Raw genomic sequence first — 24,373 nt, forward strand, 5'->3', positions numbered from 1 at the left:
AAATGCTTTTTAAAAATCAGTAACTATTACTTATGAAAGCAGTAGGAATAAAAATGATCGTATTAGATTCATATTTGTTACATATTTGCCGTAATTTATTTTTAAAATGTGTTTTTCAATTAAAAGACACATCAACATTGTTTACCTTATTTCTAATGCTAAAAAAAAGAACTATTGTAATAATATTAGTTCAATGGTAACCTGCCGAGTGCGTGTCGAACCACGCGCAATGAAGGGTTCCTTACCTTCACATAATTAAGTGTCAAGTCCATTTATGTAACTTGTCAAAATGATAGTGCATCTTCTGGATAGGCGTACAGATGTAGGTGCATAATTGTTTTCCATCGTATTTTCTCGGAAACGTTCGTATTTGTCATGCTACGTCAGTCAACCTCAGTTTTGTACCGAAACTGACTGAAATAGCATGACACGTTCGTACGTTTCCGTGAAAATACGATGGAAAATAATTATGCACTACATCTGTAATTATATCTTCGATCAGAGGAACAAATCGTCGGGTGACAAGCAAAAGTCACTAAGTACTATCAAAAAATTAAAGTAACAATGCACTTTATTACACTTGTAACGCGGTTTATTGTCCAATAATTTCAATGGTGTTAGTTAGGGACTTTTGCTTGTCACCCGACGAAATATGGAAATCATTATGTAACTGGCCGCCCTATACTAAAAATGTATTCCATTCACCTATAAATAGAATTCATTTTAGTATATTGAAATCTTATACTAAAATGAATTCTGTTTATAGGTGAATAGAATTCATTTTTGGTATGGGGTGGCCAGTTACTGGCGAATTACCGTCCGCTAGGCGTAATAAATAAATAAAAATCATTTATTTCAGACTAAAGGTCCATACATGGTTAGAAATACATGTATTCAAAATATTTTTCCATTACTAGTGGTTCACTCTTTGCCCCAAGACTCACGGCCTAAGTCGGGTCTGGCCTTTATCCCATCCGGGAACTATGGCGTTTATTTATTTTTGATGCAGGGAACTAGGCTCGTATTACAAATACCTTATAAACTAACACGCACACAAATCTAAACGCTATTTATGCTCCAGGACGGCGTCTCGATCGGAGTATTAAATCGTCTGATTTTGATAACCCCTTTTTTGGATAGAAATCTAAGCCTTTGGTTTCCTAGATTCTTTTCCGTGGTCTAAGTTGCAGGTTGCATCTGGTCTGCGGGCTATAGCTTGAAAACCCTTGTACTAGTTCATCTTGATACTAGGGGCTACTATCAGCCTTGCCAGCGGCAGGCATCGTGTCATTTCGTTCGTGTTTTCCCTGGACATGTCTAACATGTCCAGACATGTCCTAGCCGGGCATGCATTTCCGTTATCCTGTCCTTTCCAAATATTCTTCTTAGTGAAGTATGTGGAATGAGATACCTCCTGGGGTATTTCCTTCACACTACAACATGGGGTTTTTCAAGAAGCGGGTATTTTACCCCAGTGTTGTACCTTAAAAATAGGGTTCTTAAGTCGGCAACGCTTAAGTGGCTCTTTCGCTTATGTCCATGGGTGGCGATGACCGCTTTCCTTCAGGCGGCACGTCGGCTCGATTGCTGACTATTATTATTATTATGAGCCTGTTGTGTCCCACTGCTGGGCAAAGGCCTCCCCCCTCTTCCACTCGTCCCGGTTTTGAGCTACATCTGGCCAGTCTCTCAAAGGAGTCCAAGTTATCCCACTACTATCACATAAAAAAACTCCTTTCTTATTATTTTCCTTAGTGCTTTTCGCACGCAAAGATTTAAGGGTGACCTGTTCAGAATCTTTACTCAGTCGGTCCAACGCATCGTGGGGCGAAATCTCGGTGGTGGGTACCATCCACTATGCCCTGAACAAGCCTCCCCATGGCGTCGTATTCCTTGCGCGTAACGTGGCCGGGTATTGCGAATATTATAGTATAGTCTTTGGACATCACCCATTATTGGATTTCAGATATTTTTCCCGTCTGATCTTTAATTTGTTCAGACTATGATCCTGATTTAGACTGTTAAGTACTTATATTTTTTCCTGTACTATCCGTTTGTTCAGGAAAGTCAGGCTTTAAGGCCAAAAATAATTCTTTCCTCCTGACTTCTTTGATCCTTTAGAAGTAAGAGTCAGATCTTTGTCGGTCCCTCATTACTGAGGATTATGATTTGGGGTTTTGTCTCCATCGGCCTCGATCTCCCGGTGCCTTCCGCTTGATGGAGTTTGCCTAAGGTGGCCTTGGGCCTCAGACAGTCAAAAGTCACGCGATTTTTGAAGAAGTCTTTACGGTGATGATGGTTTAATATCGAACTATTCCTTGTTCGGAGCTAGATAGATTTTCTGCTCTGGATAGAGCGCGATGAGAATACGTCATGTATTTTACAGGTGATATTTCCTGGATTGCTGGATGTTTCACTTGGTGTAAACAAAGTTTTCAATAGAAGACTGACTCCGGGTACGGTTATTTCTTATTCCGTGATTTATCACATTAATTTCAAAATCAGTTTTAAAATACTGATAAGAAAGCGTTTTCGGCCTAAGGCCAAGGCCTACGACTTTTACTATTGGGTCGTGTTTAAGTTCTAACATCCCTCAGGTGACTCTTCGGCCCTACGCTGAGCTCTGCCTTCGGCCTTTACCAGCCTTCGGCCCCCCGGCTTCGTTTAACAAGACAGTTGACGAGCTGCGTCGGCCTTACAAATTACGATATTAAGACTCTGGCTGTACATTTTTCTCTAATTGTTATGGGAAAAACTTCGTTGAGAAGAGTACAGTGTTATTGTCGATTCCCTTCCTTATGGTAGGTTAATTGAAACTAAAATATTACTTTGCTAATCCACGTAAAGATAACGTGCTAGTCAATCAGCACTCTCCGCGGATTAGCAAAGTAATATTTTGGTTTTAATAAATATGGATTTTCGCAACGAACGCCTGATTCTATTCATTATTATGGAAGGTTCCCAGGATGTTTGTCGTTAGATCTTGGGTCGTCCCATTCGTTTTTCGTCAAGTTCTTAAATTAGTCCTTTTCTGCTTTCGTCACTCATTCTATATTGAAAGCCACCGACGATTGTGACGAATGTAGAATGAGTGACGAAAGCAGAATAGGACTAATTTAAGAACTTGACGAAAAACGAATGGGACGTCCCAAGACGATACCGCGATCCTGCATTTTTCCGTTGACCGCTGGCGTCAACATACTAAGTTAGCATTCTTATTGAATGCAAGCGTCCATTGGCTATGGACAATGTTCGCTTTCATTTCGGCGGACCATACGCTTATTTACCACCGTCGTGGTATATAAAAAAACTTCGGCATTTCGGCACTTTAGATCAAGATTAACTAAATTGCGTCTAAGTTAATTGTGCACTGGGTTTGATAGAATGGTATCGTCTTGAGTCGTCCCATTCGTTTTTCGTCTAGTTCTTAAATTAGTCCTATTCTGCTTTCGTCACTAATTCTACATTCATCACAATCGTCGGTGGCTTTCAATGTAGAATGAATGACGAAAGCAGAATAGGACTAATTTAAGAACTTGACGAAAAACGAATGGGACGACCCAAGACGATACCGATAGAATTAGGTTTCACCGGAACTTAAAGCTCTTGGTGGGACATGATGATTCCTTTTTTGAATACAGGTGACTGTACTTGATGGTTAGTGAAGGTAGGTCTAAGTTATATCATTATTATCCAGAGATGCACTATCACATCATAATTTGCCAAAGTGGCAATCTATATCGGTATTAGTGTCCGACCGAAGGTTCGGTTTCGGTTTCGGCCAGTTTCGGCCAAAGTCATGTTTCGGCTGTAGTTTCGGTTTCGGCCAAAAAACGGCCGAACCTTTCGGCCGGGCCGAAACTTACGAAATGGTACTTCGGAATAAGACCAAAAGTTGGAGAATGAGTACGAGTAGGACAACAATATTAACACCTATGACATATTATACTGATTCATGTATAGGTACAGAAATTATTTGCTTTATTATAAAACACAATTCCACTAATGAGGGCGCCACTGGACGCTCGACGCAGTCTTAAGAGACTGTCAATACCTATAACGCGCACACTGTCTAATTGTTTCGGAGTGAATGAGTGATTTTACCTCAATTTACTATTGGTTTGTGTTCCACATGTCCTCTACTTCAGCTTAGCCTTTGGCCTCGCTGCGCCATGCTCGGCCTGCGGTCTCGCTTTTTAATATATACAATGGACATTGGTTGGAGTCTGTGCTCAACTACTAGTCCTGAAGCCTGAAGCACGGCTTTGACTTCGCATGAAAGTTCGCCTCACTGGGGCACTTCGGACTTTTAGGCCCAGGTGAAGATTGGCACCCGGCCTTGCGATATTGTCAACAAAAAATTTCGCGCTTGCGTTTTTGGTTGGTTTTTTGGTTGACCCTGTATCTACATGTTAATAACTTGACTGGTGAATGAATAGAGTTAGACCAAGAAAATTCTGCAATGATTTTGATCGCATACGCAGTGCAACTAGTGCAAATGTTATTTATACGTCATAATTTCATAGAAGTTTTGACGTTTAAAATAACACTTGAGCGTGGGTTATCAAAATCGTTGCAGAATTATCTTGGTTTAACTCTAGTAATTTTCTTAACAAACTGCTTAAGTAACATCAATTTCAAGGATATTGGGTGTTGACAGCCCCATAATATGTGTATAAAAGGGGTTTTATGACATTTTTTCAACGATTTTAACAAGTCTACAAAAGTTTCGGTTTCGGTTTCGGCCGAAACTAGAGCCAAAGCCGAACATTCGGTTTCGGCAAAAAAACATGTTTCGGTCAGACACTAATCGGTATACATAGAACTATACATGTATTCTTTTCGCATTGTCAAAGTCAAATATAACGTGTATTTTGAGGTAATATTAAAAATACACGCTGTATACTTTATTGATGTAAGTCTAGCAACAAGCACTTATGAACGTTGTACATAATATATCTTATGCTAATTATTCGAGCAATTGAAGGGATGTTTACAAAAACAACATAACTGCTTAGAGCGGTTGACACTTTTTTAAAAACATTGTTAATCGTTTCAGGTGTCAACCAGTGTTGTCAGTTATGTTGTTTTTGTAAACATCCCTTCAATTTATTGATGTTAATATTATTCCATAGTAATAAACTATTGACGAGATTGCTGATAAATAAAAAACTGAATGATAAAAACGTCTCTTATATCCACAAAACAGCACAATGACAGGACATCACTTTACCCTCCGCTTTACCCGTATCCTCCCCGCATACTCTTCTTCCGCAAACTTTCTATACCGAAGCTCGGGTGACCTCTTTATCTCCAATTCTAACCTTCGAAGAAGTTTGGTCTCGTCTAGATTTGCTTCCTTTAACATCTTCATAGAGGCTGTGGCAGTCTTGGTCACCCAAGCGTCGTAATAAGGCCTCGTATGTGGATCAACCGACTCCGGTACCCACTTCGCTATCTCTGTAGGCATCGATTCCGCGCTTTTAAAAATCGGCGAAGGATACCGCACTGTCTTACGAAACCGCTTTGTGCTTTGAGGCGTTTTACTATTTTTTACAATCATAGGTATTTTGGACTTCGGTTTAGGGTACTTTGGTATTTTTGCGTCCAGCGGTTTTCGAGCGTGCAGATCGACGAAGTTGACCGCTTTGTGTACGCGCGTGTCCAATTTCGACGTAAGAGTTTTTATCGACGGCTTAGATTTTCTAGTGTAATTTTTCTCTGTTTCTGTATGCGATTTCCTGCGCTCCGACATATTGTCGAGTTTGGGCGAGCGTTTCAATTTTATAGCGCTCACGGCTCTATGCACTGAAGTTCTGTCTAACTTTTTGGCATCTCGAGAATCTTTGGATTTTTGTTTTTCGACATACTGAAAATGATGCTTCGACGGATCTGTAAAAAACACCAAATAAGATAAACACTATTTCATCACACCAACACGAAGAAAATATTAACTGTAAGATATCAAACCAAACCAAATTGAAATGAATGTGTGAGTAATTTCACTAGATTCAAGTGACTTCTCTGAGGAAGTTAACTCATTAAGGCCCCCCCACATCTGGCGTCTTTCGAGCGTCGGCGTCTGTCGGCGTCGGTCCAGCGCTATGGAAAATGACGTCGCTGCGCAGTTGCGTCGACGCTGCGTCGACGTCGGCCATAGAATTGTAGACGCCGACGCTCGAAAGACGCCAGATGTGGGGGGGCCTTACCCTAATATACAGAGCCATAGGTATATGCAACTCTATTGATAGCTATTTAACCTCCTGGGGTTCAAAGTGATAATACTAGGACAAAATCAGTTTGCAGTGAAAGCCCAAGTATTTAAACAGAGACTTGGAGCAATGACCCACTGTGATAGTACTAGAACAAAATATTTACTGGCACCTGGTATTTTTATATTACGCGCCATGTCATCTCTACGTTGTCGGTTAGTCTGTGGATATATTTGGCATTGAGGCAGCACTGCTTAAAGTGAGCAGGGAGGGGTATCTTCGGTTTTCTGTCACGATACGTCGCACCAATGACACGTGAAACGAGAAGAGGTTAGTTCAACTTATAGCAAGGTAGGGCTATGAGTGGATCAGAAGGTTTTAGGTAGAAGAGAAACGCTCGTTGTTATGTACAAGAATGGAAAATAGTCGGTGCGCGGGCGCGGGCGCAAGCGAGAGGGCGCGCGCGTGCCACTGCGCAGGCGCGGCGCGTGCCGCGCTGTAATAAAACTGAGTTCGCCGGCGGCGCGTGTCCTTTCGCTCGCCGGCCGCCGTGGAGTCAACATCGTGTCGTCGGATCGCCGTGCCTCGCTCCGCTGCTACGTGCTCGCTGGTTGAAGACACGACGAGATCGACGAGGATGCTGCGGGCTCCGGATATTACACTGTCCTTCTCAGGACAATATAAAAGTGCTCTTTTCTGAGCACGCAACTGCCCTTATCAGGGCAACGTAAAATGCTCTTCTCTGTCGTGTATAAAAAATGATGTTGTGTATAGGAAATAATAAGGTTTTTAAAATGTTTAAATAATTAATGGAAATAGTGCCTCGGATAAGATCCGCAGTGAAACATTGGACTATTGGAGTGCAAGGGTCCTCTTGTTACTCTAACCTGGTTAATGGGAACTTGATAGGATATTGAAAAGATAATAGCAGAAGTTCTAAGGTCCTGTTTTCTAAGGGGACCTTGCATTTTGGAGACAAAGCAAACCGCTTGGAACAGGTGTTTCTGGGGGTGATCTGAGCCGATTAAGCCCGGTTGCCAAGAGGTTCCACCCAGCAGGTGGGCAGGGGAGGGGGGGCAAATGTGGCTCCGGCGCGCCTCACTCTAAGCTATATATCTGCATACATCTAGCAACTATATCAAGTTTGGTGTCTTTTTCGTGTAATTCGAGGATGAAGAATTCATTTCTGTGACTAAATTTTCACTCTTCCATACAAAAAAATCGAGAAATAAAAAATTCCAAAAAAATCTTTTCACTTCTTTTTTCGAAAATCTTCTACAAAATTAAAACTATAAGGATTTGCTCTAGAAAAAAAAATACCTGTGAATAGCCCAGTTATCCTACTATATAGAATAGTAAACTTGTTAAACATTTTTTTTTTCATAACTCTGATAAAAAAAAAGTTTTGTGTCGCGCGGCGTACCTGCATTGTAAGAGCGGTATGCAGCGTTTAGGATTTTTAAGTATGTTTCGATGGTTTCTGATAAGTTGTTATTCTTCTGGTTGTAGAAAATTACTTCTGGACGTGATATATATACAAATATAAATTAAACGTATAAATATAGATGTTGGGAAAACTTTCGCCAATAGAGTTATTATAAATGTGATAAAATTAACAAAGCAGATGTTTGATTAAAATGCGGGTTAAAATACGAGTAAGATATATATTGTTCGCAATTGCCACTACATGCCCATGGGTCCGTGCATTTTAGTTTTTTCTTAACGCAGTTGCACCTCCCTGCCCATTTTGTTTTGCAGCGGCAACGAATAAGCTCTAAACAAGCAGCAGCCGCCGCAGGTAGGCTTGTACATATGGGCTCCCAATAACCATTTTGTTTGGACCAGCTCCAGTCAGCAGGACATGGAAGCTGTTGCTGAGGGGCTATAATCTGTCCCCAAACATAGCCTCCTTGGTAAACTGCACGGAGAAATATGTTTACGTGGGTAGGGCATCTTCCATTGGATGCAGATTCTCTAACTGAAGATTTTTTTTTGTAAAAAGTACTTTTCGGCACTCTTTTGCACTCGTACTTGTACCTGATGTACTCGTAAAATCAGTAACAAAATACTATGCATTTTGTTAAAATAACGTCTAGGGGCCAATTCACACCTCGTAATTCAAATCTGTCCATACTTACTATTGTAAGACTCTTACTTGCCATACAAGACAATAACAATTTTTATCAATATTGGCAATGCCTGCTCAATATTGCCTTGTTTGCCGTATTTAAACCCCTCCGTTACGGCAGGATATGCGCTCCAAGCTTGAAATACGCTTTTTTCCCTGTCCATACAAAAAAGAAACAGTGTCGCAACCTGAAAAGGTGTGGAAGAATGACAAGACTTCTGACCTTTCTGGTCCTGTAAAATAAATTATATATCTATGCGTTACAAATAAAATCATATATTTAAAGAAAGTTTGCAGCACTTGACCAATTGCCCTGGTGAGCTGTCTCGTATACTGCGGTGACATATTTATTTTATTTACAATTAATGGAGGGTTGGCACAGGAAAGAATCACCTGTTCCTCTCGTGCCATGCTATTGCATTTTCTTAAGCTAACGTTTGTAGTTCTTCCATTAATTGTAAATAAAATAAATAAATATGTCACCGCAATAAGAGACAGGTCAACTGGGCTAATAATGGTCACGTGCTGCTAACTTTCTTTAAATATATGATTTTATTTTTAACTCATAGATATATGATTTATTTTACAGGACCAGAAAGGATAGTAGTCTTGCCATTCTTCCACGCCTTTTCAGGTTACAACACAGTTTCTTTTGTGTGTGGAAAGGGAAAAAAAAGCGTATTTCAAGCTTAAAGCGCATATCCTGCTGTAACGGAGGGCCTTCTTCTTCGTTACACTCTTGATAGAGTGGTCGTGGCCATTATGAAAACTTTTGAGCGACTCATTTAACGACACGTCGCCATTCCTCCCGTAGAGCTGCTTTCCGTAAGCATTCGCTTACTGTGACCGACACACTGATTTGGTTTGGTCAGTACATCTCATTAGAGATCTTCCCCTAGCCCTGTCACTTCCTACTCTTTCTTGCACAACTAGACGTTCTGTAGAGGTTCCGTCTCGACGAGACACGTATCGAAAGAAGTTGAGTACCGAGTTTTGCCCGTAGAAAGCAACCGCTCTTTAATGCCAAGCTCCTCAATAATTGATGCTCAGTCCATGATATGCCCAGCATTCGTCTCCAGCACCACATCTCTAGTGCATTCACTTTCTGTTTTTCGGATGCCCTTAGTGTCCATGTGAGACATACAGCATACAGAAAAGTGGGAAATATGAGGGATCTGACAATCCTGGTTTTAGTGGTCCTTGTAATGTTCCGGAGGGATTTAAATACGGTAAACAAAACAACATTGAGCAGCCAATTTTGGAAAAAAATGTTATTGTCTTGTATGACAAGTAAGAGTCTTACAATATTAAATCTGAACAGATTTGAATTACGAGATGTGAATTGGTCCTTAGACATTATTTTGATACTATGCATTGTGTTACAGTGTTCGGATCAGGTACAAGTACAAGTGTAAAAGAGTGCCGAAAAGTACTTTTTACAAAAAATAATCTTCAGTTAGAGAATCTGCCTCCAATGGAAGATGCGCTACCTACGTAAACATATTCTCCGTGCAGTTTACCAAGGAGGCTATGTTTGGGGACAGATTATAGCCCCTCAGCAACAGCTTCCATGTCCTGCTGACTGGAGCTGGTCCAAACAAAATGGTTATTGGGAGCCCATATGTACAAGCCTACATACCTGCGGCGGCTGCTGCTTGTTTAGAGCTTATTCGTTGCCGCTGCAAAACAAAATGCGCAGGGAGGTGCAACTGCGTTAAGAAAAAACTAAAATGCACGGACCCATGGGCATATAGTGGCAATTGCGAACAATATATATCTTACTCGTATTTTAACCCGCATTTTAATCAAATATCTGCTTTGTTAATTTTATCACATTTATAATAACTCTATTGGCGAAAGTTTTCCCAACATCTATATTTATACATTTAATTTATATTTGTATATATATCACGTCCAGAAGTAATTTTCTACAACCAGAAGAATAACAACTTATCAGAAACCATCGAAACATACTTAAAAATCCTAAACGCTGCATACCGCTCTTACAATGCAGGTACGCCGCGCGACACAAAACATTTTTTTATCAGAGTTATGAAAAAAAAATGTTTAACAAGTTTACTATTCTATATAGTAGGATAACTGGGCTATTCACAGGTATTTTTTTTCTAGAGCAAATCCTCATAGTTTTAATTTTGTAGAGGATTTTCGAAAAAAAAAGTGAAAAGATTTTTTTGGAATTTTTAATTTCTCGATTTTTTTGTATGGAAGAGTGAAAATTTAGTCACAGAAATGAATTTTTCATCCTCGAATTACACGAAAAAGACACCAAACTTGATATACTTGCTAGATGTATGCAGATATATAGCTTAGAGTGAGGCGCGCCGGAGCCACTTTTGCCCCCCCTCCCCTGCCCACCTGCTGGGTGGAACCTCTTGGCAACCGGGCTTAATCGGCTCAGATCATCCCCAGGAACACCTGTTCCAAGCGGTTTGCTTTGTCTCCAAAATGCAAGGTGGTGGACCTTAGAACCCCAGCTATAAAACCAAATATATGACATGCAATTTAATATAATTCGCTAACTACTACAATGCACTCCGCTTTAGGGCGGGCGCTGCTCAGAATACAATCGGTTTCTCTAAACTGTCGGCGGTTATGGGATGACACTATAGTAAACCTTAATCTACGATCGCGAGATGAACGAGACGCGGGGTTTTGGCCAAAACCTGGGATAAAAGTCTAGTGCACTCACGGGTACCGAACGTAGCTATCATCCACAGGCCCGCTGGTATTTAACGCAGCAGGCGGATCGCTGACGGTGGGCGGCGGGCGTTCCTCAAGCTCCGGCTTTGGCAAGCCCGAGCGAGAACAACCCGCGGCGCTCAGGAGTTCCACAAGGAGGACCCGCGCGATGAGACCTTGGGGTCGTCGGACCGCGGCAAGGCTGTCCGACACACGGCTCGCGGGTCAAGGCCGTGCCCTACAGCTTGATGGTGGCGCCAACGTGATGCGCCTCGGAGCCGATAGGCCACGCAAGTGAAGGGGAAGCCTGTGTGAAGCACCTCGGGATCGCCAGGCGGCACGCAGTCCACAGGCCTTGGAAACTGCGCCCTGCGGTGAAAACCAGCGTCCCCACGACGCTCAGCACATCAGGGAGCGCGCAACGGCGCTCGGAGCAACACGACCGTCGGCCATGCTTGCGCTCGCCGGCGGCACGGAAAGCACTCGGTGGGCTACGCCCTTTTCGCGCACAACACATACACACACGGCGCACTTTACATATATCCCAATCTTCCACCGGCCAGGGCAGGCGGCGGAAGGGGGCGAGGCGGTTTATTTCGATGTTCAATTAGGAACTGTATAAATGCTAGCGTGCCCCAGTACCAACTACCCATCCATTGTCGATTCTAGCAAAATCCCCAGCCCTCCGTTTCGATCCATATCGACGCATCAAACGTCAAACCAACTTAAACCTTTTCCAAATCATATGACTCTCGAAAAAATATCAATGCTCATTAATACTTGTAATATTTTAAGTGGTTAATAATAATTACTAATAATTATATTTCTATCGTACGTTTCCTACCTTGTTTCATTCAGAATACCTTCTTTCCGATGCGGTAACTAAACGCATAGTCTACTCTCTGACAGTTCTCCTGTCAAAATTTCAACCTTTTCACACCTTCATATTCACTATTTATGTTTCATAAAAATTCCGAAAATGATTCTAAAATACTAATTAAATTAGGAAGTGACCTATTTGAGCAGTTGGGGTAGACCAGGGGGATCATTTTGATATGCATGAAGCCAGGTTTGGTTCACCAATCTCCGCGCAATCTGGGTGACAAGTTCCGTTCAAGTGGCATACTCTTTAGCCTTGTTTCTTCGAAACCAGTTAACCAGGAGGCAGGATATGCCAACCAACCTACAGCTGAGAAGGTACATTATAGTTTTACATAAGTGTCATACTCTGGTGTATGTTATTTTGTTGGAAATGCGACAGTCATGTTGTACCGGTTATCTTGTATGGAAAAGCATGTATTTACCCTAGGCAAATACGTAGCATCGCTACAATATCCCCTCTCTCGGCAAAGAGGTTAAGCGCCGCTTAACCGAGGCAGCCGGGGTAACCGGAGAAAAAAAAATCTTTTCCCAAAAAATCATCTGGTCCAGTAGGACGTTAACTATACATGCGGACATATACATGCGCTCCATATTTATTATCGTTTGACACTAAACCTATATTTATTTGTTTCGTATGCTACTTAATATTTATCTTTAATTTACCTATATTATGTTCTAGAACTATAACGTAGACGTATACCTCTTAACACTATGCTGTGGTCAGATCATGACTATCACATGTTTCACATTAGAAATCACAGCGTGTGGCCACCACACTGTGGTTTCTGCTACTCAACTAAAAAATATAACCTAGATTTCCTTTGAAATAGTCTTAAGTTGTATAATGTAGTCGCTATAGTTAATAATGAGCTAACTCTCATTTTGAGGCTAATTGATATCTTTTAATGCTAACAAAAATATTAGTTATCTTTGATTAGGCTAATTTATTCTAATTAATTAGTATATTACATGTATTTCTATTCCTAATGTAATGCTACCTATTGATATACTAATAGTTATGTTTTACTATAGCATGCTCTGCTATGCCTATATTCCTACAAATACAAAGCCACTAGTACCCTAATATAATGTGGTTACTAGTTGGTAGTTTTTATTTGTTACTTATACTAGTGATAGTGGAAGTTACTTGTAACCCGCACTTAAATCAAACTCCAATATGCAGCCAATGGGCTTGCATTAATTGAAAAAGAAAAAACTTGGTTTCCTTTTCCATGTCCTACTTAGTGTATTATATCCACCATAATTGAGTCACCCTGGGCCCTTAGGGTATGTAGTTACTTATAAAATTTGATTTCCTAGGAAATGTTTGGAACAAATGTTGACCAGTTGGGTCAAAGAAGCATGTATGCTTGAAAAAAAAATAATGGGCTAAATCTTAGTATGCCCTAATAATATAAAATAAATTGTTACGTGTGACATACACCTTGTGGGACTTTAATTATGTCCTTGACATGATACTTTCCAATTTTACCCGTGTCTATCTCCTGAAGATCATATACGACATCCGAATGCTTCTTAATGACTTTGCATTTCAGGAAGCGCGGTGCCAATTTTGCGGAGAAGAAGTGTGCTGCATTTGACTGTACAAAATTACGCCTCCATACGATATCGCCTACGCTTAGCCGCAGTTCCTTACGGCGCAGGTTATATCGTACCGCGTTTTGTTTGTACGCTTTGGTCAAAGCATCAGTGACGCGCTGGAAGATATCTGCCATCTCGTTGAGAGCAGTTGCTCTGTCGGACCGGTTGGAAATTTGGAGGTCGTCTAACGAATTTGGAATACCGCCCCTAATGGAATGCAGCATGCCATCCGTCATCATCTCTCGCCCCTTTGCCAACAAGAATGGTGTATGCCCCGTTACAATATTAATAGTGCTATTCAAAGATAGCTGGATTTGCGGTAGGTACTTGGACCAGTTCCTTTGGTCTTGTCCTACTAAAATAGCTAGGCAGGTCTCAATAGTTTGATTAAAGCGTTCTACTGTATTAGATTGAGGTGCGTAATATGCGTTATAAAATATCCTTGGTATTGAGTGTGTGGCACAAAAATCTTTAAATTGTTTACTTTGGAATATTGTTGCGTTGTCGCAGATTAAAACACATGGGATTCCCTCTTTATTTAAAATTTCTGATTCTATAAATGTAGTTACTGTTTTAGTTGTTGCAGTTCTAAGTGGGTGAATCCAACAATATTTTGTAAATACATCAACTATAGATAGTATGTAGACGTGACCAGAATATGATTGTACTAAAGGACCTATTAGGTCGATAGATAGAGTGTGTATAGGTTTATTAACCTTTTTCTGGTTTGTCATGTGCCCATGTGGAGGCTGATTTGAGTGTTTGTATGCTTTACACTTCTCACACGTGGCCACATAATTTTTCACGTCTGCATACATGCCTTTCCAAAAATAGTTTTCTTTAATTTTTGAGAAAGTTTTAAATGTGCCAGGATGTACTGTTAGTTTTTCATGATTTTCTTTAATGCATTCTGGTATTAATTCTCTAGGCAAAACTATTTTCCAATTATTTTCGGTCTGTAAATTTGATATTGGTTTTGAATATCTAAATAGTACTTTATTTTTTATTTGATAGTTTTTATGAAATACTGGGTTTGTTTCTACATTTTTAAATAATTTATTATACCAATTATCTTTAGAACTGCAACCTCCTTCGAATATTACTGCCTCAATACGTGACAAAACGTCTGGTACTACGTGCATGGAGCCTTTTTTATGTCTAATTTCAAAGTCAAAACAAGATAACTGCATTGCCCATCGCGCCAAACGACCTGAAGGGTTGTTTAGCGTTTTGAGCCATTTTAGCGACATATGGTCGGTGACCACCACAAAGCGGCTACCTTCTATGTACGGTCTAAAATGGTTTATTGAGTCCACTAATGCTAGGAGTTCACGTTCGGTTGTGCTGTAATTTCGTTCGGTTTTCGTAAGCAACCTAGAATAAAAAGCTACAGGGTGTTCTATACCGCTCAATTCCTGAATAAGTACGCTCCCGATGCCGACGCTTGATGCATCTGAATGGATCTGGAATGGTTTGGAAAAATCAGGGCAGGCGAGCACCGGAGCCTGGGTGAGGGCTTCTTTAAGCGCTAGGAATGACCTCTCTGCTTCCACTGTCCAGTCTACGGTGTCTCTACCCTTCTTCTTGCCAATTAAAGCTGTCATCGGGGCTATGATAGTTGAAAAATTTGCCACGAATCGTCGGTAATAAGAACAGAGCCCTATAAATGCGCGTAGTTGCTTAGCGGTTGTTGGGCGCGGGAAGTTTTTAATGCTATCTAGCTTTTGTGGATCTGTTAGTAGACCTTGTGAACCGACTATGTATCCAAGGTACCTAAGCTCTGATTTACAAAATTCGCACTTACTAAAATTTATAGTTAGACCTGCCTTGCTTAAAGCTTGAAAAACGTCATTTAAAATAACGATATGCTCTTCAAACGAATTGGTGGCTATGAGAAGGTCGTCACAATATGCGAATATCTTCTCGCCGTATTTATGGTGAAAAAGAGAGTCTACCAAACGTTGTAATTCACAGCCCGCGTTCGAGATACCGAACGGGACGCGTTTAAATTCAAATAGTCCGCGGTTTGGTACCACAAATGCACATTTTTGACATGACGTGCCGGAGCCGTCGACGTTGTCGGAGTCACATAAAGAAATTTGCCAGTAAGCCGCCGACAAGTCGATTGAGCTTAAATAACGTGTGCCACGTAAATTATCTAAAATTGAATTAATGTATGGTACAGGATATGAGTCCTTGACTGTGACGTCGTTAAGTTTCCTGGCGTCTAAACAAAATCTCCAGGAACCGTCTTTTTTTGGGGTCATAACAACGGGGTTAGACCATGGTGATTTAGATGGTGCTATCACGCCCAGCTGAAGCATCCGGTCTACTTCGTCATTTAAAGCCTTCAGTTTAACCGGTGAAAGCGGATAATATCGTTGTTTTATTGGTGGCCCCGTTGTTGTGATCTTGTGCTCTACTAGAGATGTTTTACCCAGACCTCGCTCCTCTGTACTGATTGACTTAAATTCATTTATTACTTTGTCCAATTGAATTGATTCGAGAGGGGAGAGATCATGTTTTGGCACTATGGCACATAATGTTTTTAGTGACTCCGGCCTAAGTGATGTTTTCCTTTTTAGAAGGTGAATATCTTTTAATTTAAAAATATCTATTAATTCTAGTGTTAATATAGAATCCATGCCAAAAATGAAGTCATCAGATACTTCTGGGATTACCATAAACATGATATTATAAAGCATCCCTCTGAAATTGATTGGTAATAGGATTTTACCTATGACCTCAACGACAGAGCGGTTTGCACAAGTCGCAGTTGTAGTGTAATTTATTAAATTAAATCCTAAGTTTAAGAAATGTTTATGGTAATTGTTCCCTATTATACTTAAATTTGCTCCTGAGTCCATTAGACCTGTATATACTCGTTCTCGTACCTCAAAATCAATGTAAATTCGGTTATCTCCTTCAACCGCCTTTACACCAGGAGTCACCGCACCTAAATATAGTGTGTTTGATATTGTTTTGATGGCTCCTGGTCTATCTAGTTTTTTTGGACATTGTCTGCTTCCGGCGCTGGTCTGCCCTTAGCAGAGTTGCATTTGTGGCAGGTGCTTGTAAGCACATTTTTCTGACCGCACTGAAAACAAACAATGCCTGGAATAGTGCGGCATTGTTGGTATGAATGTCCCGATTTTTTACATTTTTTACAAGTAAGTTGGTTGTTTTTATTATTTACCTGTCTTTGTGTATTATTGCTCTTGAAATTTCTCTGATTATAAGTTTTAATTTCGTTAATTTGTTTTATTTGTTTTGTTGTTTTGGGATTATTTGTAGACCCAGGTAAGCCTGAATAAGCTTCAAAACGTTTGCCTATAGCAATAAGATTTTGGATGCTATTCGAGTCGTCGACAGCCAACAGGTGCCCATATGATGGCAAAATGTTATGTTTAATTATCTGCAGTAAGGTTGTTTCTGATAATTTTGTTGTCAGCCGCGCATTCATAGTTTGCATCTCCAATATGTAAAAATGTAATGATTGGCCTGGTGATTGTCGGTGTTCTCGAATAGTTTTTTCTAAAGTATAATCATTGTCTATTGATGTAAAAAACGATCTGAAAAGATCTTGCAATTCCGACAACGAGGAGACTCCGTCGCGTATGTGCCTATAGTAATCTAAGGCTTTACCGCTTAGTAAATCTGCAAAACATTTAAGCACTTTGTGCTCCGGGGTGTCTCGGCTACGTCTGTAGTCATCAATCCTAAGGAAGAAGTCGGTGACATCTGAGTCACCTGAAAATTTCAAATTCCACGACCGCAAATGGTCCTCGCGCAATACATGCACGATGCGTTCTGTACTGCCTGTAGTCCCCGTCGTAGGGGTTGTAGTGACTGCCCCTGTTAAGGTTGAGTTGGTTTGACGGACAAGGCCCGGAGCCCCCAAATATGGTAAAATAGACTCTAGTGGTTTTGGCGTGGATGGGCCGGGTGGGTGGGCGTCTGCAGCAGCACCCCGCGGTCGTGTATTGACATACGAAGGATTGAATCCTGTTAATTCACGAGTAGTGGTGGGGGGTTTGCCTTCCCTCTCACCTGTGTCATGGAATTCGTCCCCTTCCTCCTCCGACATGTCGGTAAGATTGCTGCTTTACTTGTGTCAGGGTGTGCACCTAAGTATTATAAGCTAATAACACTTCGGTAGATATATGAAGTATTGAAGTAAACTACCACTATGCTCTCGACTGGAGCGTGGTAGAAAAAATAATTTGTGGCTAAGCGCTATGCTAACTATTCATAGTGTAGCCTAATAATAATTACAATAAATAATAAATTTGCTACTCTGTCACAAGTAAAGTTACAAATTAAATGATATTGTATTTTTTAAGACCTATAATTGCATTTAATTCTTTTTTTAACTGATACTAGTTTTATACATTTATCTTATCGCTCTCCCAAGCTCACAGCAACCAGGTTGATATTTAAAACTTTTTTTCGGGCGCCATTGTCGTATATAAAAAATGATGTTGTGTATAGGAAATAATAAGGTTTTTAAAATGTTTAAATAATTAATGGAAATAGTGCCTCGGATAAGATCCGCAGTGAAACATTGGACTATTGGAGTGCAAGGGTCCTCTTGTTACTCTAACCTGGTTAATGGGAACTTGATAGGATATTGAAAAGATAAAACCAAATATATGACATGCAATTTAATATAATTCGCTAACTACTACAATGCACTCCGCTTTAGGGCGGGCGCTGCTCAGAATACAATCGGTTTCTCTAAACTGTCGGCGGTTATGGGATGACACTATAGTAAACCTTAATCTACGATCGCGAGATGAACGAGACGCGGGGTTTTGGCCAAAACCTGGGATAAAAGTCTAGTGCACTCACGGGTACCGAACGTAGCTATCATCCACAGGCCCGCTGGTATTTAACGCAGCAGGCGGATCGCTGACGGTGGGCGGCGGGCGTTCCTCAAGCTCCGGCTTTGGCAAGCCCGAGCGAGAACAACCCGCGGCGCTCAGGAGTTCCACAAGGAGGACCCGCGCGATGAGACCTTGGGGTCGTCGGACCGCGGCAAGGCTGTCCGACACACGGCTCGCGGGTCAAGGCCGTGCCCTACAGCTTGATGGTGGCGCCAACGTGATGCGCCTCGGAGCCGATAGGCCACGCAAGTGAAGGGGAAGCCTGTGTGAAGCACCTCGGGATCGCCAGGCGGCACGCAGTCCACAGGCCTTGGAAACTGCGCCCTGCGGTGAAAACCAGCGTCCCCACGACGCTCAGCACATCAGGGAGCGCGCAACGGCGCTCGGAGCAACACGACCGTCGGCCATGCTTGCGCTCGCCGGCGGCACGGAAAGCACTCGGTGGGCTACGCCCTTTTCGCGCACAACACATACACACACGGCGCACTTTACATATATCCCAATCTTCCACCGGCCAGGGCAGGCGGCGGAAGGGGGCGAGGCGGTTTATTTCGATGTTCAATTAGGAACTGTATAAATGCTAGCGTGCCCCAGTACCAACTACCCATCCATTGTCGATTCTAGCAAAATCCCCAGCCCTCCGTTTCGATCCATATCGACGCATCAAACGTCAAACCAACTTAAACCTTTTCCAAATCATATGACTCTCGAAAAAATATCAATGCTCATTAATACTTGTAATATTTTAAGTGGTTAATAATAATTACTAATAATTATATTTCTATCGTACGTTTCCTACCTTGTTTCATTCAGAATACCTTCTTTCCGATGCGGTAACTAAACGCATAGTCTACTCTCTGACAGTTCTCCTGTCAAAATTTCAACCTTTTCACACCTTCATATTCACTATTTATGTTTCATAAAAATTCCGAAAATGATTCTAAAATACTAATTAAATTAGGAAGTGACCTATTTGAGCAGTTGGGGTAGACCAGGGGGATCATTTTGATATGCATGAAGCCAGGTTTGGTTCACCAATCTCCGCGCAATCTGGGTGACAAGTTCCGTTCAAGTGGCATACTCTTTAGCCTTGTTTCTTCGAAACCAGTTAACCAGGAGGCAGGATATGCCAACCAACCTACAGCTGAGAAGGTACATTATAGTTTTACATAAGTGTCATACTCTGGTGTATGTTATTTTGTTGGAAATGCGACAGTCATGTTGTACCGGTTATCTTGTATGGAAAAGCATGTATTTACCCTAGGCAAATACGTAGCATCGCTACATCTCAGAGCAACATAAAACTGCCCTTGTCAGGGCACGTCATGTTTCTCTGTTTAATCGCAGAGTGTCAGTCGATCGCAAACTGTTCTTTTCAGAACAATTCCGTGTTTCTGCCAAAACACATGATGTCAGTCGAGTGTTCCCACAGGGTTCCCCCTCAAGCGAAGCGTACCGGCAGGCGAATAGTGCGGCCTCGGCGTGTCGTGCTCGCGCTTGTAGGAACTTGCGTGGTTGTGGTTGTGTCTGGTTCATTTCTTCGTTTCAGGATGCCTTTTTTCTGTTGTTGGTAGGCGCGGTTGAGGTCCAAGGTGGAGAATATTTGTTTGCCCTCGAGTTGGTAGGTAAAATCACGTATGCGTGGGATTGGGTAGCGGTCGGGCTTAGTGATTGCGTTAAGCCGTCGGTAATCGCCACACACACGTAATTCGCCATTCTTCTTCGGTACGACGTGAAGAGGTGATGCCCAAGGGCTTTTGCTTGGTCTGCATAGGCCCTGTTCCATCATGTTGGCGAATTCCTTCTTCACGAGTTCGTAGCGGTGCGGTGCAATCGGACGTGGTCTGCAGTGAAGTGGTGGTCCGGTTGTTTCGATGAAATGTTCGACGTTGTGTTTCGGGCTGAGCTTCATGGAGGTGAGGCGAGTTGTACCAGGGTAGTCGGCAAGTATGTTGTGGTACGACTGTTGCACGTCTATACTGCGCACGGTAGGTATGTTTGCAGTACAGAGTTGTGCGTTCGTGTATAGTAGGGTTTTGCCGTCGATCAGTCGCCTTTTGGTGATGTCGACTATGATGTGGTGGTAGTCCAGGAAGTCTGCACCGATGATTGGCTTCGACACTGCAGCGATGATGAACTTCCACCGGAATGGTCTGCGTAGGTTGAGATCGAGCTCCAGCGTCTTCTCGCCGTAGGTGGGAATGACGGTATTGTTGGCGGCGTACAGTTGAAAGGGTAGGGGTTGCGCCTTCGTGCCGGGTGTTCTTGGCAGGACGGAGATGTTGGCTCCCGTGTCAACCAAGAAAACGAGTTTGCTGGTTCGGTCACGTACGAAGAGGCGGTGTGATCTTGTTGTAACGCCGGTTTCCGCCGCAGCCAGCGTTACGTCTAGTTTTCCGCTGGTGATGGAGTTGCCGGTATTGGTTTGAAACTGCACGGCTGTGCACATTTCTGGGCGTCCATACCGAATCGACGATGGTAATGACAATACGGCATCGGCGAGCTTCTGCGGCTGCGTGGGCTTCGGTCTTGCGATTGCGAATGGTTTCGCGATCGCGATGGGAAACGGCGGTGAGAGCGGCTGTAGCGTTGATTATAGCTTTCGCGTGGTCTCGAACGGAGCTCGGCGACTTCGAGTGATAATCTTCTAATTTCGCCGATGAGGTACTGGGTGTCGAGAGCTGACGTGGACGGTGGAGGTGTTGGAAGCGAAGCTGGTAAGACTGATGCGGGAGTGGAAACTGCGGCGATTTGGTGCGACGCTGATGTTGGCGTGTGCTCCAACATTTTGTCGGCGAGCAGCGCGAGGTCCTCTAGCGTCGTTTTAATTTTAAACGCTTCGCTGACGGTGAGCACGGAGCGTACGTGTGGCGGGAGATGGTCAAGCCACATCATCTGTATCGTAGACTCAGGAAACTTCTCCTTGTTCAGCGTCTTCATCCGTCGTAGCAGCTGACTGGGTTTCTGCTCCCCGAGCTCGACTTGGGACAACAGCTTCTTGGTCTGCGCGCTGTTGCTCTCCTCGTACACCGAGATGAGTCTGTTTTTGATGACGGTGTAGTAATTTTCTTCAGGCGGGGAGTAGATGAGGTCGCTGATATTTTGAATATCTTGTTTTTCTAGCTGCGCGATAACCATCTGAGCGAGCTGCGCCTGGCTTCTCTTCAGCTCTGCCGTTGCCGCCTCGAAACTGCAGAACCAGAGTATTGGCTGGTCTCGCCAGAACGGTGGGACGCGCAGTGAGAGGGATATTGCCGCCACGTCGTGAGATAGGAGTGCTGCTGCCGGAGATGGGCTGGTGACGCTACTGGTTTCTTCCGGGGCATCGTTTTTCTTCTCATCTTCAGGAAGCATCTTCTTGATTGTGAGTCTTCTTGTCTTGTCCAGAGTCGGTGGTCACCACTATAGCAAGGTAGGGCTATGAGTGGATCAGAAGGTTTTAGGTAGAAGAGAAACGCTCGTTGTTATGTACAAGAATGGAAAATAGTCGGTGCGCGGGCGCGGGCGCAAGCGAGAGGGCGCGCGCGTGCCACTGCGCAGGCGCGGCGCGTGCCGCGCTGTAATAAAACTGAGTTCGCCGGCGGCGCGTGTCCTTTCGCTCGCCGGCCGCCGTGGAGTCAACATCGTGTCGTCGGATCGCCGTGCCTCGCTCCGCTGCTACGTGCTCGCTGGTTGAAGACACGACGAGATCGACGAGGATGCTGCGGGCTCCGGATATTACACTGTCCTTCTCAGGACAATATAAAAGTGCTCTTTTCTGAGCACGCAACTGCCCTTATCAGGGCAACGTAAAATGCTCTTCTCAGAGCAACATAAAACTGCCCTTGTCAGGGCACGTCATGTTTCTCTGTTTAATCGCAGAGTGTCAGTCGATCGCAAACTGTTCTTTTCAGAACAATTCCGTGTTTCTGCCAAAACACATGATGTCAGTCGAGTGTTCCCACAAACTTATTAATATCTTTGAAATCTTTATTTGTAACTTACTGTGTTTTGTATTGTTTTTGAGAAAAACTAATAACGTTTGTGTAAATATGGTTATTTCACCGTAATGTCGTCATTTTCGATATGTATTTTTGACGATAATTTATTTGTACTAGTATGCTGGGCGGGTATACTATAAGTTGCTTTTTATTAATGGTTTGGCATCTTGCTCATTCAAATCTGTTTTTGCATGCGTGTGATAGAGAAACAAAGAATACGATATTTACAATATAATTTGTCATAGTTTTAGGCCGTTCGGCTCATACGTTTTCTTTTTTTTTTACAGCTTTGAAAGATAGTCAAGTTCTTGACCTTCTTCAACAGTCCGATTTCGAGGACGACGACGACGATCCCTTCGGAGAAGGTGATATAGAAGATGAGTATCTTCCACCCAGAACCAGAGCTGGCGAAATTGACAGCGACAGCAGTACTAGTTCAGAATCGGAGCCTGCGAACCCAACACCAGTCTCGCGACGTGGTCGAGGACGAGGTCGATTGAGTGCAGTATCCCGTGGTCGATCATAATAGATAAAGCTGAAAGCTATTTTTGTTGATCTCTACTAGTATTAAGTTTTTAAACACAACCTTTTTATAAGATTTTGAAGACTGTTCGATTCCGTGTAGATTATATGTGACAGCCCAATGTGCTGAATAAAGAACAAAAGATATTGGTGTTTTTTCTTTTTGTCTGTCAAGCCTAAATCAATATTATAACACCCCTAAAATATGACAGCTGTATATGTTGCGGTTAAATAGATAAGATCAATTTTTGGTCTGGGCGTTCAGTACTTTATTAATTAGTTCTAATATTAGGACGTTGGGTCTTCCTCGGAAGTACCCTCTTCGAAACTGGGTCGTAGGAGGTTAAAGTTCAAATTAAAACAAATATTTTTATTATATGCAGTAAGGTGTTAAAAATAGGGCTCTCTTTCTAGTAAATTCATACTGATTGATATACCTACCTACTCTGGGAAGTACGTTAGTCTCTTCTATACCAAGTAGCACCACAGAATAAGTAATAGTACTACAGTACAGAAAGTACACTTCCTACAAAACCGAAGTTTGACAGCGATTCAGGGTCGAATCATGATAATATCCCTTTCTAATTGATCGCACTAACCCTTTTGGCTATTTAGGGTCACCAAAATTCATGTCATTATCTGTGGACGTGCACGTAAAGGGACGTCAAGTTGTGTCAACTGTAATAATTGCTCGGAGCAATGCTGACCCGAACGGAGCCAAGTTTGCCCGAAGTCAGGAGTGTCTCCACTGCCACATTTAGACTTACCATATTTGTCCACTCGTATTCCACAATTAGATTGACTAGTATCTTCGTTCTTCAACACCTGATGGCGCTTAAACGTGTAACGGTCCTTAACTCTCTTCCGAAAATTCAAAGTTTCCTCCACACTCACATTTTCGCTTATCGTTCGCTTCTCAGTAATAAGGGGCAGAGACTCCGCAAACGTGTTCGTCGAACGAGACACAAGATCCGTTTGCATACTCTCTGCTTTCGTTGGTTTAAACCGTTGTTTAGATACTTTCTTGGGACATTTCTTGACGTCGCCCCGATCGCGAGGTGCGGTCGAGTGAAGCTCCTTTCTGTTTCGTCGCATCATGTCACCTCGGTCTTTGTGTTGGATTTTTCTGTGATTTTTTTGCGTATTCATAGTTTAGCATTTGTTCACTGTAATTTTAATAAGGGCTAGGTTTTTACTTGAAATTTTCATTGTGTTTAACTGTCTTACTGACGTTGTGAACTGATCCATCTAGATTTATGGTGTTATTTAAAAAAATAGTTATATTAACTTTTTTCTGCACAACATAATTGTGGAGAGGGTCAAAAAAGCTCCAGTCTGGCAAACATAACTTGTCAATCAGTAAGAACCAGGATAATTTTATTATACTCATCCCTTTCTGTTGGGTGCTAGTACTATAGCGTAAGACAAAGACGGTATGATTATCTCTGTCTGTTTGAAATG

The 24,373-nt window shown here is 42.4% G+C and overlaps 2 protein-coding genes across 2 annotated transcripts; both read right to left on the reverse strand.

Moving 5' to 3' along the window:
* Positions 1-5,179: 5,179 nt before the first annotated feature.
* LOC134677676 (uncharacterized) lies at positions 5,180-5,887 on the reverse strand. Its single transcript, XM_063536137.1, has one exon. The coding sequence runs from the start codon at positions 5,753-5,755 to the stop codon at positions 5,225-5,227; it is 531 nt and encodes a 176-aa protein (XP_063392207.1). The 5' UTR covers positions 5,756-5,887; the 3' UTR covers positions 5,180-5,224.
* Positions 5,888-19,851: 13,964 nt separating this feature from the next.
* LOC134677659 (uncharacterized) lies at positions 19,852-21,764 on the reverse strand. Its single transcript, XM_063536119.1, has 2 exons — positions 21,042-21,764; positions 19,852-20,991 (listed from the first exon to the last, which is right to left on the reverse strand). Exons 1-2 carry the CDS (start codon positions 21,762-21,764, stop codon positions 19,852-19,854), a joined length of 1,863 nt encoding a protein of 620 aa, XP_063392189.1.
* Between the last annotated feature and the right edge of the window lie 2,609 nt (positions 21,765-24,373).

This window comes from Cydia fagiglandana, chromosome 26, assembly GCF_963556715.1.
Source record: "Cydia fagiglandana chromosome 26, ilCydFagi1.1, whole genome shotgun sequence".
Taxonomy (NCBI): domain Eukaryota; kingdom Metazoa; phylum Arthropoda; class Insecta; order Lepidoptera; family Tortricidae; genus Cydia; species Cydia fagiglandana.

Bases quoted from the DNA above. Each gene is read 5' to 3' on its own strand.
- LOC134677659 (XM_063536119.1), bottom strand. From the start codon at position 21,764: ATGCTTCCTGAAGATGAGAAGAAAAACGATGCCCCGGAAGAAACCAGT. The intron at 20,992-21,041 runs GTCGCCGAGCTC...TCAACGCTACAG, and splicing joins TTAGAAGATTATCACTCGAA to CCGCTCTCACCGCCGTTTCC.
- LOC134677676 (XM_063536137.1), bottom strand. From the start codon at position 5,755: ATGTCGGAGCGCAGGAAATCGCATACAGAAACAGAGAAAAATTACACT.